Genomic DNA, 20,839 nt, shown 5'->3' with positions numbered 1-20,839 from the left:
TGCTCTTTGATATGTCCTGACTCTCATTTTGTTTTAAAAAATGTACAAAAATGCTAATGTGGTATTTGGTGGATATTTTCTAATTACCACAAAAAATCGATTTGTAGCGTGGAGGCTCACGTACCATGTCTCACAGTATGTAACAGTGTCATTTATTCTTGGACTGTTTGCGTTACACAACACTGTTTTTCTAGAATGGCTCCTTAAGAGCTTCACAAACAGCGAAGTGGTATACGTACCTGACTAAGCATCATGCCTTTCTAACAGAACCTTATGGTCTCAGATAAGGGCCTTACGCTTAGCTACCAAAGGATCAAGCTCCTCTTGAAGGGCTTTGCAAGTCATCCAGCAAAAATCTCCTTCTGCCTCATTTTATGCTCATATGACTGAGTTATACCTGTTGAAACAGTGGCATGTCGACCTGTTGGACATATCACTACCTGATAGAGCATTATGCATCTGTAGGTGTTGTAAGTCATACTTTTTCACCATATGTGTCCGGGATCGAGCTCGGTATGACTAGTAAACAGTGACTAATACAACGACACCACAATTGGCTTAAAGGTTACGTCCATCTTAAACACGTTTTCATGTATCTAACTGAGATGTCTTGTCGTCTGTCTGACGACCTGAGACCTATGGGGTAACCCACGAAGACACTGGGATGGTTTCACTCTAGAATGACACAAGGCACTCCGTAACAACACATGGAACCGATGTAAACCATTTCCCCCAACAAATGCCCGGGATCGAACCCAGCACCATATCATTAGTAACTAATATCGAGAACCATTACACCATGATTCTCTTAAGAATAACTCCATCTCACACCGCGTTTTCTGTGATCTACTGAGGCGTCTCGTCACTTTGGTGATGAAGCCTGATTCAACTCTCCAGCACGCTTTGTTAAAATCTACATGGGAACATCACACTTTCTTATATATAGACTTTACTGAGATGCCCATGAGTTGTTTTAGGAGTCCCTGGGGCCAGGGTGTGGATCGCATGTCTCTCCTTACAGGCCTACGGTTAGTTTGCGGGGTCCTGGAGCTGTAAACAGCAGAGAGAGAGAGAGAGAGAGAGAGACAGAGAGAGAGAGAGAGAGAGAGAGAGAGAGAGAGAGAGAGAGAGAGAGAGAGAGAGAGAGAGAGAGAGAGAGAGAGAGAGAGAGAGAGACTACGAGGAAAACAACACAAGATAAGTCCCAAGTGCACTCTCGTGTATGATTACATCGACAGGGGAGATGCATTCCGGTTTGTGGTGCTCGGGTCTGGTACCGTGCTTTTCTTTGAGGTGTCTACAAATGATATCGTATCTTAGGCCTCCTTATCCAGTCATACTCAGAGTGGAACATTCTCTAGAGTATTGCAATAAGACAAAAATACAGGTCAAAGAGAAAGTTTAAAGCGTGTGTTCGAATTTATCACACCATCTGTAAGCGTGTGTATTCAGTCTTATATGTGGTAGTAGGAATTTGTGTTCAGCGTTATATATGGTGGTGTAGGAGTGTGTGGCCAGTATTTATTCGTGGAAGTGTGGGATTGTGAGGTCGATGTAGTACATGGTGGTGTGGGAGAATGTGGCTAGGGTTATATATGGTGGCGTAGGTGTGGATACAGGGTGGTTAGCGTATACTGCAATGACTTTCTGGTCTCCTTTGTAGTCTATGGAGATCGTTTCGTCTCCCTTCTAAACTGCGACTATGGGTAAGGATTTTGCACTCTGGCAGAATCATGAAATAAAGGAGGACGAAAAGAGTTGTTCTCCTGTAACCCTGGTGCAATAAAGTGCGCCAGGCTAATAATGCCGGGGTGGCTGACCTACTAATGAGCCACGCTGTGTTGCAGCCGCTCACTTGTATAACGTAATATAACCAGATTTATGGTGGCATGCCCTGGAGGTACTTGTTTCTGCTGATCATTCTCTTGTTGCTTGTTCCTCTTTTATGGCCGGTATTATTCAGTGATCCTGACAGTTCTGTATAAGAAGCAGATCTGTCATAAGCCTCACGTCAAATGCTCTTTTTGGTTATTTTCAACCAGATAATCTTCTTGGCAAATTCGACCTGTCCCTCAAACTCTTTTAGTCGCCTTGTTGTAGTAAACTAATTTCTCTACTAACTATATAAGCATTCCATTTACGCAGCATCAATATATATATATATATATATATATATATATATATATATATATATATATATATATATATATATATATATATATATATATATATATATATATATATATATATATTTATCTATCTATCTATCTATCTATCTATAGGGGATAGGGGATAGGGGATAGGGGATAGGGGAGAAAGAATACTTCCCACGTATTCCCTGCGTGTCGTAGAAGGCGACTAAAAGGGAAGGGAGCGGGGGGCTGGAAATCCTCCCCTCTCGTTTTTTTTTTTTTTTTTTTTTTTTTTCCAAAAGATGGAACAGAGAAGGGGGCCAGGTGAGGGTATTCCCTCAAAGGCCCAGTCCTCTGTTCTTAACGCTACCTCGCTATCGCGGGAAATGGCGAATAGTATGAAAAAAAAAAAATAAATATATATATATATATATATAGATAGATAGATAGATAGATAGATAAATATATATATATACATATATATTTATGTGTGTGTGTGTGTGTATGTGTGTGTGTGTGTGTCCGTGCGCCCATTCAAGAGAGGTATTCATAACTTTGCCTTCAACCACGCGGACCTACAAACTACCTACATCATCATAGGCAATGTGGACATAACCCGTTTTATCCCCATTTCCAATATACTCTTTTGGAAAATTTTGGAACGTTGTCCCACCCTGGAACTTGTTTGCTATCTTTATATTACATAAAATATGAATGAATAGTAAAGATTATGGTTTACTATAGTAATGTAATCTAACGATATAAGTTTATCTTCAGTTACGGAATCTTCCCTTATCCAATTCATATGATGTTCCTAGTGTTTACTCTTGAATTAATCTAATCTATTTTCTACACAATACAACTGGGATGCTTCTTCGTAATGTTAATGAGATGAAATGGATACTTCTCCCATTATTATCAATCAGAACAGAGCTTTAAACTGTATAAAAAAGTATTGTTACGAAGAGAAAAAAAGAACATCGTTGAGTGTAAGGTTTAAAGTGAGGATTTCAATATTTGTAGCACGATTACTCACGCTCTTACGCCATAATTAATACTACATGATTATTTTGCTATGTGCATTGGCAACTTATAGTGGAAGAGGAAACAGATAGTGTATTAAAGTTATCAGTTATAGGCAAGTAGGCTGAACTAAAATGAGAATTTCAAATCATACGTGGCGTTTTTACAGGATACACTCTGAATACTTTCTTCCAAGAAGTAATACTTTGAATTTCTTGTTATTTTGATCGAATGCAAGTTCTCGACCGTATCTAATAGGGAATGAATTTAATATAAGACAGAAATTTCGTTGCATATATATATATATATATATATATGGAAACAATCAAGCTCCCAGTATTATATATAATTCGACTAGCCTTCCACTCTTAGTATATGATTTGCAAATGACGATGATTCATGGGATCAGTTTCAGTCTTCGAAACTGATTCTTTCAAGATTCATCACGAAACTCATTATATTAGCAACAACTCATCATTAATGCTTCTTTGTGATATCCAAATGATAGTTTGTAATGTTCTTGTGATAGTCTTTGTCATCAGCATATAGAATTACTGATGTTCAGATGAATGGGAAATCATAACAGAACTAGATACTTAATGCTTCGAATAGCACGAATCACATTCCTGTTCTGCGCATTTTGTATGTCTTGTGATTGGCAAGAACTGTACACAAACCACTGAGCTTTGGAGCCAGTGGCTAGTGTTACAGGAGCAGGGTTCGGTGTCGCATACGTGGCCATTGTACTATAGTCTGCTACGGAAGTTTGGTAAGCGTTATATTCCTGTTAGCTGCAGTGCGAATTGAATCCATGGATGAAAGCTTCGTCAACATCTACTTTGAGCAAAATAAACGTACGTATCGTTACCATAAATCAAGGTTTCAGAACATGTGTTCTAGACCAAATAGGATGAATCAGGGCAGCCGTCGTTCATTTTCATTTTGCTTTTTTGATGCTTGTCTGCTTCGCCAGGAGATTAGAGTGAAGTGTTATGAAAATAAAAGTTGTGCAGTCAGCGTTAACGATGCTTTCCCAGACGATCACAACCTGGATCCGAATTCGTTTGAACGAGTGTTGAATGAACCATGCTAGGATAACTATGTCTTAACTGGATGTAACTGACGATTATGTATTTGAGGGAAAGTGGGTTACTGTTAGACCCGTCAACCCCTTACCACCTAAGATCACTCGAACCCAAATTACAATGCAGCACCACAACGACATTCGAACCTATTCGAGCTGGTACAATCCCTTGTAAAGAGTAGTGCCTTCTTAACCATAGCCACATCATCACTGACCATTACAATCATTCACTAGCCTTTTGTATGAGTGAAGACCGTTTGTTTGGTACACCAGTTCTATACAGCCCGTTCATATATTGTTTTGTATTGTTTTTATTTCCAGCTTTTGTTTCTAGGTGCTTATCTCACGACACTTGTCGCTTTGATAATAATAATGATAATGATAATGATTATCATTATCATTACCATTATCATCATTATCATTATCATTATCATTATTATTATCATTATTATTATTATTACTATTATTATTATTATTATTATTATCATCATCATTATTACTATTATTATTATTATCATTGTTATTGCTGCTGTTGTTAGAATTCTTATGATTTCATAATTGATACCAGTTTCCCGCATTAGTGCCAGGAAGAGACGAAGAAAGGCCGCATTCATCCACATCTATTCTCTAATTATTTGCAATTACTATTATCATTATCATTATTATTATTGTTATTATTATTATTATTCATTATTGTTATCATTATTATCATCATATTATTATTATCATTATTATTATTATCATTATTATTATTACTATTATTATTATTATCATTATCATTATCATTATTATTAATACTATTATTATCATTATTATTACTATCGTTGTTCTCACAAGTATCATTCATCATTTTATGATTCTTACTGTCTATTATTATCCAGACGAAGCCAAAATAGTAGAACAATTAATGAAAAAATGGTAGATACGAAACTCAAAGAGACTAATAACCAGCATGATAGACTAAATCATAGGAAAGTCTTATAGGTCAGTCGTCAGTGTGAAGCGTAAATTAATGATAACAGCAAAATAGACAATAAGTAGTTTTTGATTATGCTGAAAGTAGGAGAATCGTTACCCAATCAATTGGTCCTTTAAAGATAGTGACTTAGTTTAATATAAGTATGCCATGATAGAGATCTTTAGGTAATTGTTTTTGTCTGTATTTACGATGTAAAGTAACTTGTCCCTTGAATCCAATCCCACTGCTAAGGCAGGATAACGTTTTCGACATAACAACATAAGAGATGAAGGTATACCACTAACAGTAAGTGGAACTAAGTTTACAAAACAGCCAGTGTCTTTATTCTCATGATTTACGTAATGATTTTTCACATGGGAAGTACTTTAAGTCGTCTGGTTATTTTGATGTTTTACTTTTGCAAATGATCAGACATCCATCTGGCTCTGAAATGATCCACAACACATAAAGAACTTAAGCAATCATAGATCTTTTGTCTTCAATTCTCATAAATAACAGTGAGTAGACCAGGCACATTATCAAAAAGACAAGGCTTACACCAAGTTCAAGGTGTGACAGCCTTAAATTTCTTTCCATTCTACGATTTCTAATTAATCTAAGCAGTCCAATCGTAGTTATTTCAATTTAGATTATCGTATGCAAGAAACCTGTGGTGGTCAACAGCTTGGAAAAAAAACTACATAGATGAATCTCATCTCTTTTGGGAGTGATAGTATGGTTTACAGATGCGTTTGATCCCTTATTCAACACTGTCTTTCACTTAACAGCGCAAAGAAACTCTTTTCTCTCACTTAAATTCCCGTGAACCTTTACTTGTTGTACTGTTGGGATACAAGAATCTTTCTCAAAGAAGTGGCACAGCATCTACTTTCCCACTCTAACTGGCGAGAAACAGCAGATGAAGCAAAGGAGTCTTAGAACTGGGGTATTGTGCTGGTGGGGAACATTAACATCCTGAAATGGAGTGGAGAAAGCTGCAAATTTTGTGAAAAGGAAAATTGAACTAAGAAATAAGATGAAGATTTTGGAAACTAAAGTGAGAATATGTAATGATAAAGGATACAGCGTCATCACATTTTTTTCATATTTACACTTGGTTTTAGTAGGACATCTTCACTTCCTTCATCGTCCTTCCTTCAGGCGTTATGTTCTTCATGATCATTGTTCAATTTCTTGTTTCCCTTTTTCATTGCAACTCCCACGATGTCAAGACGAAAGAACAGTCCATCACCACAGACTTACACAGATCCAGTATTCCCTGAGATTCATGTGATATATCAATTCTTCCTGTTCTCCAAGTTAATTGATGCATCTTTCTATCTCTAGTTTCTTTAACCTTAATCATACTTATCTATTTTTTGTATATTATAAGAAATGCAGCTCTAACTTTACAGAAAATGATCTGGATTATCCCATTTTGTACATTTCTTTCTTGTAGGTGTCAGTGTTGCTTATCTTCCTTTGACCTTTTCCAGAAAAGGATTGTAACGAAGTTATGGTAAAGATCATACATTTTTTTTTTTTAACAATTCATCATTGTTTCCTTTCAGGGAACAGAAGAAGCCAACGCGAAATCGTCTACACCAAGTCATCCAGTCATGTACAAGCGGTTGATTACTCGTCGTAAAGTATTAATGATGATGATATTGCTATTACTTTGCTTCTGTACACTCTGGACCAGCATGAATCTTCACATTCTAAAAAGACGTCATTTGTACCTGAATGAGGGAGTTTACGATGAGGAAGAAGAGCCATATGAGGGGCAGGTACTCTGGATAAACGAAGGAAATCAACTGAACCAAGCAGATGAGTACAGCTGGGAAGGAATTGTCCAGCAGGGTGCAACAAGTATGCCTTACGTAACTGAGGAACAAACACTTGATGAAAAGTCGAGGATAAGTCATAGTCACGGAGAGATCTCATTTAGTTATATCCACCATCAAGCTACAGTCAGTCACCCGGAGAATGGGAGCCAACAAATTGCACTAGTGTCCAAAAGTTTTGACACGACACTGGCCAACCACAAAGATAGAGTATTCCAAACTCCATTCTTGTCGACAGCGCAAGGTACTGGTGGTAAGGACTTTCTGAACAGCGAGAAGTTAGAGGCCCAAAAGCAGTTTCAGAAATCTAATTATACTCAAGACGAAGCATATGCGGAGAAAAATCAAGTGAGCAAAGGAAATAATGCCAAAAGTTATAATGCAAATGACAGTGATAGATATGATGATAAGGTAAAAGAGGATGTCAGTAAACGAGAAAAGCAAACTGTGGATGTGATTCCGAAAGACAAAGATTATGTGAATAATATGGTCTATGAGGAGAAGAAAGATGATGATGGAACCCATACGAGGAAGGAAGACGTGGCCCTTGAAGAAAAGGAACGTCAGAATGAGGCCCCTGTAGAGAAGGAAGATGTGGCCTCTAATGAAAAGGAAACTATTAAGACTGTGGCACTTAAAGAGGGGGAAGGCAAGGATGAGGGCCCTAAAGACGAGTCTAATGAAAAGGAAAATGAAGACGGAGAGACACCTGTTCACCCGAGAGCCATCCTACTTGTGAGTACCTGGCGAAGTGGTTCCTCCTTCCTTGGAGAGTTGCTGTCGCTAGCTAAGAAGGACTCATTCTACAGGTCGGTGCTCTTGACTGTTGAGATCTGTTATTGCTATATTTAACCTTTTGATAAAGTTTAGTCTTGGTACTGAAGCACAACGCTTTTGTCACGGTGACTGATATTTCTGCATCCTGGTCTCCTTCTCTGCAACTTTGCTTCGTTTCCTTATCATGAACAATGTCCGTTTCTGATTTCTGTTGTTATGTCTTAATATCTTTCCTTGTAAGTTAGTTCTGTCTTTTTCATTTTATTCTTTTTGTCGGAGCTTATCTCATGTATCATAAGCTTATCAAGTTGTAATGCCTTGCTTTGATACCTCTAGCCTTTTACGCCTCTGGTCACATACTATCATATCGTCATATATGCACGCGCTTCCTACATCATCTTAGCTTTTAACACCTAGCACTCATCTATGCCATATTCATCAGTCTCTTACGCGCATCAACCCACTACGCTAAGTAGCTGTTTGACTTTACATGCGCATGTTCTCATAAGTCGGTTATATCCACCGTCTTCTTACCATCATCTGCCTCTTAAGTACACCATGCTCTCATGTCTACCATCCTTTAAAACCAAGCAGCCCTGCATGCTAAGGAAATCCCATGGGTCCACTCTTCCTACCATCCTTCTTCATCAAAAGCCTCGCATACCCATCGGCCCTATCCGTTCACAGACCTCAAGTCCCACCTATCCACACACTTTTACCAACCACACTCGACGTCATTCATGTCACTCTGCTCTACATCCATTACCTGTCTACGGTCATTTGACCACCCGTGCATATTCCATGACTTTGGAGCTAATTTACTCGCTTATCCCCAGCTTCGAGCCCCTCCATGGATGGAACGATAGACCATATGAGAGGGACGAGGATGAGGAAGACGAAGACGACGACGACGACAAAAGGGAGGCCCTTAACACCCAGACATACCTACGTGATATATTGCAGTGCCACTTTCTCCCTTACCCCCGGCAGGTAGCTCATATGAGCCGCCAAGGATTCTACCAGAAGTGGAACACCCGTCTGACAAAAGCCTGTCGCCCAGTCCAGCGATGCAACGACACGAAATTTGTAAGCGACGTCTGCATGAAGTCCAGTTTGCACATAGCCAAGGTAGGTTGGGCTGGAGTAGTGGGTGATATGTGGTGGTGGGTGATTAGGTGCATGTCTGTGAGTCCTGGTCGGTGTTGTGGTGTGGGCTGTGGTGCATTATGATAGGTCGTGCGATGTATCTTGGTGGCGAGCGAACTTTGTGATGGTTAGCGAGCTATGTAGTGGGATGTGAGTCGTGTGATAATATGTGGCGTGGGTTTTTATGGCAGGTGATAGGCTGTGGTGAGAGTGGGTGGTGTAGTGTACTGATGTGGCGTATGATGCACTGGGGGGTTGATGCGTAGTGAGCTATGATAGACAATTTATTGCATATTGGTGGGTAGTGGAGTTTGGTGGTGGTGTATGACCACATATGGTGTATGTGCGTTGCGTTGGAAGCGTTGACTGTATCTGGTGCTATGATGAGTGCTGGACAGTATTTGTGGTGGGAGATGAACGATATATTCATGTGTATCAGGCTGTGGTGGTAAAGGGTGGTATTGGATGTAATGATCGATACAATGCTGTGGTATGTCTTTTTTTCTTTTTTTTTTTTTCTTCTTCTTCTTCTTCTTCCTTAGACTGGGCGTGAAAATGAAAGTGGATTGCGAGAGTGTCAGTGAACTTCATAAAGAATAAGAAAATCTTTTGCAAGAAGGAGATTAATGCGAGGGAAGCAAGAGAACAGATGAGAGTGAATCTGAGGGGATGAGATGGAGAGATAGTAATAGGAACAGGAAAGGTGGATGGAAAATGGAGTCAGTATTTTGAAGGACTGTTAAATGTGTCAAATGAGAGGCTGGTGGAAGTGTTGGTGATGTGCTTGAAACGAGATGGCATGCATGATATTATACGGAGGAAAAAAGATTCCATCTGAAAGGAGAATTTGATAATCCTTAAGCATGTCTGAATTACCAGTAAATGAAAATGGTTACAGCGAAAGCCTTGCATGAGATGAAATGTGGCAGGGTGGCACGAATAGATGTAACTGAAATTGAGTTTCTCAAGGAAGGGTGTGACTATTCAACGTTTGCAAGGCCCAAAAGTAAGATGCCTGAGGACTGTCAGAATGCATTGACTGTGCCCTTGTATAAAGGCGAGGGGTGGCAAACGTGAATGCTCGAATTACAGAAGTACAAGTCTGCTGAATATACCGGGTAAGGTGCAGGGAAAATTGATGATTGAGAAGTTGGTTGTATGCAGGGAACATTGATTGGGTGGGACTTTGGCTTCAAGAGAGGTAAAGGATGTGTGGACCATGTTTTGTGCTTTGAAAAATTTGTGTAAAAAATGCTCTAAAAGTTGTGTGGATCAAATGGATATGTTGAAATAGTGTTATAGAGTTGATGGAGAGGCCATATGGAAGGTTCTACAAAAATATGGGGTGAATGGAAATCTACTATATGCAGGTTTTTTTTTTTTCGGGAGAGTAAGGCATATTTACGGGTGGGAAGGGAGGAGGATAGGTTATTCCTAGTTGAGGTGGGTCTGCTTTGTGGGTATGATGTCACCAAGGCTGTTTGATCTGTTTATGGATGAACGAAAGGATTCTAGAGCGATGGGTGGGTCTGTTGTACACTGGAAGAGAGAAGGAAGGGGTGAGCATGGAAGATGAATCAGTTGCCCTTTGGATATGGTATATCTTTGGTGGCAACCACAAGAGAGGAACTGTGGAAGCCGGTGATAGTGTGTGTGAAACAAAGATATGTGTGAATTCTAATAAAAGTGTGACGAGGTGCAACAGGATATGAAACATGATGGCTTGAAAATAAACCCAAGTCGGGGGACATAGCAGAAGAAGCAGTTGTGTGAAAATACGTTTAAGAAAAAACTTAATAAATATTTCCCTTTAGGTCTGCTGCTGTTATGTGCTTCTCCTTAGTTGCAAGAATATTTTACAGGTTTTTCTCTTTGAAATAGCTGCATTCCTTTCTACTACTCCTAGGCTAATCTGTGACTTTCTAGTTTCATCCAAAACCGCAAACAGCCACGCAGTGGTTTAAAGCTGCTTGAATTCCTAATTAATAATGATTCTGATTTTCATGCCATTTCATGTGTGGCAGGGTGGCGACGAAAATGGATGAAGGCAGCAAGTATGAATATGTACATGTGTATATATATGTATATGCCTGTGTATCTATAGATATGTATACGTTGAAATATATAGGTATGTATATGTGCGTGTGTGGGCGTTTATGTATATACATGTGTATGTGGATGGGTTGGGCCAATGTTTCATCTGTTTCCTTGCGCTACCTCGCTAACGCAGGAGACAACGATTAAGTATGATGATAATGGTAAGAAAACTACTATCATTATTACCATTGTTATCATTATTATTATCATTATCATTATTACTATTATCATTATTACTATCATTATTATCATTATCATTAGTAGCATCATTATCATCATCACAATCATCATCATCACCATATTCATGCTTCTCATTGATATTAGAAACAATATCATTCCTCTTACATCGATGTTACCATTATTATCAATAGTTTTATTTTAATGTTATTCAATTAATTCTTTTATATTGTCCCTACCTAAATTATACTATCTCCAATCGTTATCGTCTGTCCCTCCGAATGGAACTGTCTTAAGTCCTCTGAACTGCTAGATTGAATAGCAGGTGGTCTTGACCTGATATGACCCGCCCTGACGTAACTGTCACACGACCACTTTTCATCTTCCGTGATCATCGTGTGCACGACTTCCTCAGGTGGTACGGCTACCGCTTGCGGACACCGTGGGGCTCTTGGCTTTTCTCAGGGAGCTGAAGGTGTTGCACTTGGTTCGAGATCCACGAGCCGTCATGAAGTAAGTACACGTGCGACCCCTAGTGAGTTCAGGCTGTTAAGTAACCCACGCTTGTTACGAACTATGTGTCAGCACATAGGATTGGAATCGTATAGGTTCAAATCCTGGGAGTGACATTCGACCTATACCTAACTCAGGTGTTCATCCTCCCCTCGGGGCTGGTCGATAAATGAGCACCAAGTATATGCTGGGATGTATGTGTACGAATAGTAATCACACACGCACGCGCGCGCGCGCACACACACACACACACACACACACACACACACACACACACACATACATACAAATTCAGACCTCTCTCTCTCTCTCTCTCTCTCTCTCTCTCTCTCTCTCTCTCTCTCTCTCTCTCTCTCACGGTAGGTGCTTGGCTTAGGCTGTCAGACCAACCCACTTGGCTATCGGGAAAGTTGCTGACAGTAACGGAGTGATCCAGCACTTCAATGGCTCTCAAGTTTCACTCGTTTACCCCAGGTAGCTGTCTTTTCTTTCAGCCTCGCCCACACGTAGGTTGCTGGCTTTCGTTCCACATGCATGCAATATCTTCATTGAACACAGAACACTTGGAATCACATAACTCACACGATTCGTTCTTCGTAAATATAGATTTTCCTAAAGAGAGAGCCACACGCTGGCCCTACATCTCGGCGAAATCTTGTCGTAAATGCCTGTGAATGAGTACTCTCTATCTTCTCTTACTCATTCCCTTTCCTTTCTTTCCCTCTTTCGGTTTCCCAGTCTCTCTCTCTCTCTCTCTCTCTCTCTCTCTCTCTCTCTCTCTCTCTCTCTCTCTCTCTCTCTCTCTCTCATTCGCCTGGGTATCCAAAGGGTTACTGACTGCTGCGCAGTTAGCCAGCACTTCAGCGGCTGTCGCATCCTTCTCCTTCTCCCTCACCCACATGTGGTCACTGGCTTTCTCCCTCACTTACATATGGGAGTTAGCTTTCAGTTCACGAGCATACAGTCTCTCCTCAAACATGATACTTGACAATACATAACTCACATGACTCGTTCTACATTACATTTTCCTGCGGCGAGCACTACGTGCTTACTCTATGTATATTTGGGCAAAAATTACATCAATAGTACCAAGTACTTCCGGCCTGGTGATTTAAGTTTAGGATAACTGGGTCACAAGTGTTGCCAAAGGACGGTGTAAATCATCGACATACATTCCTTGGCCGCTCACGGTCGAACATTAGGTTATTCTGCTCTGAGTGACGAATATGTCTGACAGTATATGTAGTTTTTAGCTATCTGATAAGAAAGTGAAAGATATGGAGAGTTTTTGAAGACCTTGGAGGTATCAGAAGCGGTAGCGACGGGATGATAGAAAGGTTCGAGCAGTCTCCTGTCTAACAGATTGGCTAAACCAAGGCATGCTTCCTGGGTTTCAGCAAATGGATGTGACGAAAAAAAAATACTATGTAGTTGAAGAGCCGTATAAAGCTGGGGTGGGAAGAATATATGAAAAGTAAAAACAAAAATTTAGAAAATTTAGAAATTTCGAGTTAGATGGCATCAAAAGCTGGTAGACTTACTATCCTCAAGGAAAACATCAGGTGCTTTTGTAATACATTAAATGCACAAACACCATTCTTGAAGCAGAAACAATGGTAAAGATCATAATTAGATATAAAAGTGAAGAGAAGTAACAATTAAATGCTAGGTTCCAGAGAAAGGACCGGGTAAGTAAAGTGATATTAGAATTGTCTTATATATTCATGTGAGTAGGTTTTTCTACGATCTACATGAGAGCAATATCATGGAAGAAGATATGTAGAAGCCACGATCGGAGTTACTGGAAAGGATTCTTCCTCACTGGTATGTTAAAATCTCTTATCACAAGTTAATGACGTTCACCCTAAGTTTTTACTAACATGCAATAAAGTCTTCATCTACCTTTTGAGTCTGTGACGTGTTTCCATGAATCAGTACTGTTGTAGTTTTCCAGTGAAGCTTATCTTCAACTCAAGCTGTCAATTCATTTCTCGACACGATGGTTGAAGTTAACTGCAAGACACCAATGCCTTTTTATACTTTCTCTGTCACTGTTTGAATAAAGTGTATCCTGGAATTAGTTATGTTACACGGAAATTAGAGCAATACTTCTAGGTTTGTCACAGCTGAAGGGTCAAGCTAGCAGAATTTAAACTTTCCAGGTTCTTCTCATTCACTTAAAGGCCCTCGACATGATTCGTCTCATTATCGATAACCCTCAGCTCCCGTCAGCGAGACTGGTGGTGTATGGAAGACAACTGTCGCGACCCGGAAACCGTCTGTCGCCAACAGCTCGAGGACTTCTCCTTCTCCTCCATCCTTCACCACCACTATCCCGGCAGGTGGGTTACTCACATATGTAGCTTCATTCGCATTCTCGGTGGACGTGACCTTTGGTGATGTATGTATTGCTAGCAGATGGGTGTTTGTGGTGTTTTAAAAAGTGGGAAGTTTCTTGGGCAGAATTTCTTAGGTTGTTTCGCAATCCTCAAATAATTCACCGTGCAGCCGATGCTCATCCTGTAAGCGGTGATGCAGCAAAAGACTTTCTCAGACTTCAGCGGGTATACGGTTATATGTTTTTGTGTTTCAGAATCGGTTGATGACATAAGCCTAGAGTTTGTTCCAATGGCAAAATCATCTACTAGATGCAAACACTAGATACAGTATCAAAATCTCAAGTATCGTATTCTTAAATGCTAGATACTGTGCCATCTCTTGCACAGCTTCCCTAGACCTATTAAAAAAATGTCAGTGTTCTAGTGTATGTATATACCTCTGCTCTAGTACCATACAAATACATAATGAGTATCGCAAAATGTGTTTAAGTGCCCATAGTGCCCATAGGCTTAATGAACCACTAAAATCTTGTAGTGTATTAACTTGCAGCTTTTTACCGCACACATATTATTCCTTGATATATTTCAACCTTTCCTTTTTAACTCCAGTTAATCTGCAGCTAACTCGCCAACTGACAAAGCTGCTTATATCGGTGCCTTATTCTCTTCTTGTTCTACTTTGAATGATTCCGCATTTATAAATCCTCCCCCGTCACTACTGTCTGGACCTATGCCCTCTCCTATTTCCCTAGTACAGGGTCTTCTGAGTGTTTTCTCAGCGTCAAGCGCCTCAGGCGTATGGATCAGATGGCATATTTCCTCGAATTCTAAATGATTGTGACACTACTCGGTTAATTCACTTCCACCTCTGTCAAAACCATGTTCGGCCGTGCATATGGGTGGTGCGTGAAGGTGCGAGTCATGTGTTAGCCATTGACTGCTTGTTTCCCTATTATATATGTTAGTGTAATAGCAAATATTGCAGCGTTATGGTGTAATAAAATCTTGCGCTGATATGATCTTTTTTATAAACAGTAAATCCACAAATTTCTATTACGTTTTGAGAATGGGTTGCTTCAGTTAGAAGTTCTAGATGGAAGTCAGAATTTCAATCCCTTACGGGAAGAAAGCAGAAAAATTGCCTTAGATATTTGTTGATCTGTTTCATTTGATCTTTGCTTCCGGATTTTGTCTCAGTTCGTGAAGCCTCCGCTACTGTCATTTCTGAGTGCACTCTCTCACTCAGATACAAGTTCATCCGGTACGAAGATCTCAGTCTCAATCCGCTGGAGACCATCCAGGACCTGTGGAAGTTCCTGGAACTGGAACTCACTCCGCGTGTAGTGCAGATCATACAACAGAGGACGAACAGTTACTCGAGGAACAGATACAGCACCAGGCGGATAAGTCACCTACAGACTTTCCAGTGGAGGAAGGAGATGAAGTACAGCCTGATGCAGAAGGTACAAAGAGCGTGTCCAGCTGTTTTAGAGCTACTGGGGCTGAGAGTCTTCACATCAAAGAAGGAGTACAAGAACCTCTCTCTGCCAATACTGTTGGCTTCAGGATCTCCCTTCTTGCGTGCTACAGAAAAATAGAAAGCAAATTTTATTGATAATCTGCAAAATTCGTGTTGGAAATCAGAAACTTTGATCTTCGCCTATGATCTTTCCCTTTCCTTTATATCACTGTTGTCGACACTGTTTATGTTATGAGGTCGCTGTTTGTCGCATTCCTAGTCCGCATATTTACATTGTTTCTGTCCAATTGTGTTAATGCCTTGTTCTCATGAGGTTAAGTTGTTCTAGGAATGGAACGTCATGAGGAGCTGAATCATTCAAATTTTCCTCAAAACAATCTAGTTAGATGATTTGTGTAGACTTATTAAAGTTCGAATGTTTTCTTCAGTATTTTTCTTTCCTTGCAGAATACAAAAGTTTATATATATATATATATATATATATATATATATATATATATATATATATATATATATATATATATATATATATATATATATATGTATATATATATATATATATATTCATTCATATATATACACGCACTCACCTTTATCCCCTTTCCCGTTGTACAATGACACTATGCATGCATTCCGCCAATCCTCATGCACTTCACCATGAGCCATACATACACTGAATATCCTCATCAACCAGTCAACAACACAGTCATCCCCTTTCTTAATCAGTTCCATTGCAATACCATCCAAACCCGCTGCCTCGCCGGCTATCATCTTCCGCAAAGCTTTCACTACCTCTTTTCTGTTTACCAAATCATTCTCCCTGACCCTCTCGCTTCGCACACCACCTCTACCAAAACTCCCTATATCTGCCGCTCTATCATCTCGCACATTCAACAAATCTTCAAAATACTCAGAGGTATAAGTTTGCTGAGTATTCCTAGTAAATTGTATGGGAGGGTATTGATTGAGAGGGTCAAGGCATGTACAGAGCATCAAATTGGGGAAGAGCAGTGTGGTTTCAGAAGTGGTAAAGGATGTGTGGATCAGGTGTTTGCTTTGAAGAATGTTTGTGAGAAATACTTAGAAAAACAAATGGATATGTATGTAGCATTTATGGATCTGGAGAAGGCATATAATAGATTGGATAGAGATGCTCTGTGGAAGGTATTAAGAGAATATGGTGTGGGAGGCAAGTTGCTGGAAGTAGTGAAAAGTTTTTATCGAGGATGCAAGGCATGTGTGCTAGTAGGAAAAGAGGAAATTGATTGGTTCCCAGTGAATGTCGGTTTGCGGCAGGGGTGTGTGATGTCTCCATGGTTGTTTAATTTGTTTATGGATGGAGTTGTGAGGGAGGTAAATGCAAGAGTTTAGGAGAGAAGGGCAAGTATGAAATCTGTTGTGGATGAGAGGGCTTGGGAAGTGAGTCAGTCGTTGTTCGCTGATGATAAAGCGCTGGTAGCTGATTCGGGTGAGAAATTGCAGAAGCTGGTGGCTGATTCGGGTGAGAAACTGCAGAAGCTGGTGACTGAGTTTGGTAAAGTGTGTGAAAGAAAAAAGTTGAGAGAAATGTGAATAAGAGCAAGGTTATTACGTACAGCTGGGTTGAGGGACAAGTCAATTGGGAGGTAAGTTTGAATGGAGAAAAACTGGAGGAAGTGAAGTGTTTTAGATATCTGGGAGTGAATTTGGCAGCGGATGGAACCATGGAAGCGGAAGTGAGTCACAGGGTGGGGGAGGGGCGAAGGTTCTGGAGGCGTTGAAAAATGGTTGGAAGGCGAGATCATTATCTCGGAAAGCAAAAATGGGTATGTTTGAAGGAATAGCGGTTCCAACAATGTTATATGGTTGCGGGGTGTGGGCTATAGACAGGGTTGTTCGGAGGAGGGTGGATGTGTTGGAAATGAGATGTTTGAGAACAATATGTGGTGTGAGGGGGTTTGATCGAGTAAGTAATGACAGGGTAGGAGAGATGTGTGGTAGTATAAAGAGTGTGGTTGAGAGAACAGAAGAGGGTGTGTTGAAATGGTTTGGGCACATGGAGAAAATGAATGAGGAAAAATTGACAAAGAGGATATGTGTCAGAGCTGGAGGGATCGAGAAGTGTGAGACTAAATTGGAGGTGGAAGGATGGAGTGAAAAAGATTTTGAGTGGTCGGGGCCTGAACATGCAGGAGGGTGAAAGGCGTGCAAGGAATAGAGTGAATTGGAACGATGTGGTATACCGGGGTCGACCTGCTGTCAATGGATTGAATCAGGGCATGTGAATCGTCTGGGGTAAACCATGGAAAGTTTTGTGTGGCCTGGATTTGGAAAGGGAGCTGTGGTTTCGGTGCATTATACATGACAGGTAGAGACTGAGTGTGAGCGAATGTGGCCTTTGTTGTCTTTTCCTAGCGCTACCTCGCGTACATGCGCGGGAAGGGGGGCTTTCATTTCATGTGTGGTGGGGTGGCGAAGGGAATGAATAAGGGCAGACAGCATGAATCATTTACATGTGTATATATGTATATGTCTGTGTGTGTATATATATGTATACGTTGAGATGTATAGGTATGTATATGTGCGTGTGCGGACGTGTATGGATATACGTGCGCACGTGGGTGGGTTGGGCCATTCTTTCGTCTGTTTCCTCGCGCTACCTCGCCGACGCGGGAAACAGTGACAAAGTATGATAGATAAATGTGTATATATATATATATATATATATATATATATATATATATATATATATATATAATAATTTTTTTCTTTTTTTGAGAGACAATGCAAAGGTAGTACCCGTCCACTACTATCCAGAAATAATAAAGTTTGTGGTGTCGATAATTCAAGTTGTTTTTACAAGTAAATTGTTGGATAATTCATTTCAATTATATTCAACTGTATGCCTTGAAATGATACCTGAGGGCTAACATACGAGTCAGATTCTGATCGTCCAATACTTCTTAAGTTATTTCCTGATTGGCAAGCACGCAAGTGAATTCCTGATTTGTGAGAATTCTTATATAGATGTAACCGTAGGGTCGTTACCAAAACATGGACATTACTAGTTCTAACTAATTACCCTCTATTATTGACGGTGTGTAATTGGGTATGCCATATTTCAATCATGATGATTTTGATGATGTATTCATGTTCACCGTCTTGTAACCTTCTGTCATTATAAGCTCAGTGTAAATTTGACTTTTTTGTGGGGGAGGGGAGGGGGGTCTTCAGTGGAATGTGAAGCTGAAATAAAATTAAGTTATTCATATCAAGCTTAATTTGGGTACGTTCCTGGCTAATGCTGAAACTAATTAGGACGAAGTGCACTTTCGCATCACCAGAGTATACATAAACACACACACACAAACACACACAAACACACACACACATATGTATATATATATATATATATATATATATATATATATATATATATATATATATATATATATGTACACTTAGAGTGAGAGATCTTAACTAGGATAACCCTCGCTTTGTAGTGTAAACAGAGTAGTAAAGAGATTGTTAATAATAGAGTAATTAGGAAACGCTACAGAACTGTAGTAAAAATAAATGAAAGCACACACACAGCTAGACATAATATGAAGACATTTTTGGATGTTTTAAATGTGAAATAAAGTCTTTTGAGGATGGAGGAGAAGGAATTATGATAATACTGAAATTTGATCTTAGGAGAGGAAGAGAGTGTGGAGGGAGCTGGTTCATACAACAGTAGGTAAGCAAATGGTTTAGATAATGTGAAGGTATTTCCATATTCTAAGCTGTAAGACGATTCAGGTAGAACATATCGGTACGTAGGAAGGACAGATAAGAAGATATCTGATTGTCCATGATAAGAATATCTGATGAAGGACGGAATGTTTGTTGTTACTGTGCTACAGCAGACTGATGGATGTGTGAGGAATCTGGGAATAGAGAGTGATCACTCTTCACTGGCAGCATGTCAACAGAAAGAAAACAGAGAGCGGGATAGTCTACAACGAAGTTATACGCTGGAGTACGGTGGCAGTACTGTTCATCGTTAATGTAACTGATAGAGAGACCAGGTATCAAAGGAAATGTGTCCCAATGCCTAAAGACAATCTTGTGATTCAAAATTACGATAAAGCTATAAAGGGAAGTCTTAGAAGGTGAGGCATATTTAAGCTTTTTTATTGCTGGTAAAACTGCTCATTGCTGAAGGCAAATGTTCTGCAGGTCAAAGGTCACCAGATTACATTCCGCATGATGTTGCCACAAAAGGAGGTAGGCGGACAAAGTTAAGAATGATGAATCAAAAGGGAAATAAAGGAAAGGTATGAAGCCACTAGAATAACAAAGAAAGGACTGTTTACTTTTCGCGGACGTGGGAAGAAAATAGAGAAAAATCATATATATAAAGTGAGTGATGATAGATAGAGGAGGGACTCAGAGATTAGATAATGAGACAAGGTCAAGATGATAAGTGGGACGAAGACAACATGTGTTCTGAGACTTACCAAGCACCTTAATATCTTACGATTTTGCTTGGAGTAGAATGGCTTTGTGTGAGAGAAGTGAATATATAGGAGAAAATTTTCTTTAAAGTGTGTCGTTCACCCTGGCAGAGAAGGGGGTTTAGATTGAAAGATCTTACCCCCAGAATCTATTTGAAGTTTTAGATAAGAGAAAGGAAGGTACAATCTTCTCCGAGCGAGGAGGAGAAGGGAATAAGACAGCGGTAAATATGAACTGAAGAAAAGGGGAAAATACTGGTCACTAACTAGTATAACAAAAGATTTGAATAAAGTTTGAATATTCTGAAGGTATATCAATGTAATATATACTGAGTTTTATGATAGGGCGTAGTGAAAGTTAGATAGCCATTATCATCGTACACTGGACAAAGGAAGATGTCTGAAGAATTAAAGAGAAGAGGAGGTCAGTTTTCAGAAGAGCTCTCGAAAGGACGTGGAAGAAAACAGATGAGAGAAATCTGTCACTCATAATCAAGATCAAAACATCTTAGGGAATTCTTAGAGGAAGTATATGACGGTTTTTTTCTTATTCTACAATTTAAAGAAAAAAATGCTTAGCACAAAGAAAAAATGCCTAGTAGCTCAAAAGCTGCTTGTTTATATCTAGTAAGTGATGGTGTAAGAGGTGAGCCCACATCATCAATAATAATAAATCACAATAGAGATAAGTCAATGAAAAGAAAAGATCTAGAAGTAGTGGAGAAAGGAGAGCTGTTGTGAAATGGTCATGCGAAGATGACTACGAGAATATATATGTAAAGTGAATGGCG

At 39.7% G+C, this 20,839-nt stretch overlaps 1 protein-coding gene across 2 annotated transcripts; it reads left to right on the top strand.

The window, feature by feature from the left end:
* Window positions 1–3,806: 3,806 nt before the first annotated feature.
* LOC139749918 (uncharacterized) lies at window positions 3,807–15,992 on the top strand. 2 transcript variants are annotated; one of them, XM_071664333.1, is made up of 6 exons: window positions 3,807–3,924; window positions 6,769–7,850; window positions 8,655–8,946; window positions 11,654–11,751; window positions 13,974–14,093; window positions 15,337–15,992. In XM_071664333.1, the coding sequence occupies exons 2-6, from the start codon at window positions 6,817–6,819 to the stop codon at window positions 15,686–15,688; spliced, it is 1,896 nt and encodes a 631-aa protein (XP_071520434.1). In that variant the 5' UTR covers window positions 3,807–3,924; window positions 6,769–6,816; the 3' UTR covers window positions 15,689–15,992. The 2 variants fall into 2 exon arrangements, with proteins under 2 accessions (XP_071520434.1, XP_071520433.1); XM_071664332.1 differs by having other exon boundaries at window positions 3,840–4,009.
* Window positions 15,993–20,839: the final 4,847 nt, after the last annotated feature.

The sequence above is a fragment of the Panulirus ornatus genome, chromosome 8, assembly GCF_036320965.1.
Source record: "Panulirus ornatus isolate Po-2019 chromosome 8, ASM3632096v1, whole genome shotgun sequence".
In the NCBI taxonomy this organism is placed as follows: Eukaryota; Metazoa; Arthropoda; class Malacostraca; order Decapoda; family Palinuridae; genus Panulirus; species Panulirus ornatus.
The sequence above is the reverse complement of the archived record's forward strand: the minus strand, read 5'-3'. Positions and strand labels throughout refer to the sequence as shown.

Coding starts and splice junctions, on each gene's coding strand:
- LOC139749918 (XM_071664332.1), top strand. CDS start 3,971: ATGAAAGCTTCGTCAACATCTACTTTGAGCAAAATAAAC. Junction 4,010..6,768: donor CTACTTTGAGCAAAATAAAC/GTACGTATCGTT, acceptor GTTTCCTTTCAG/GGAACAGAAGAAGCCAACGC. Junction 8,947..11,653: donor CCAGTTTGCACATAGCCAAG/GTAGGTTGGGCT, acceptor CGACTTCCTCAG/GTGGTACGGCTACCGCTTGC.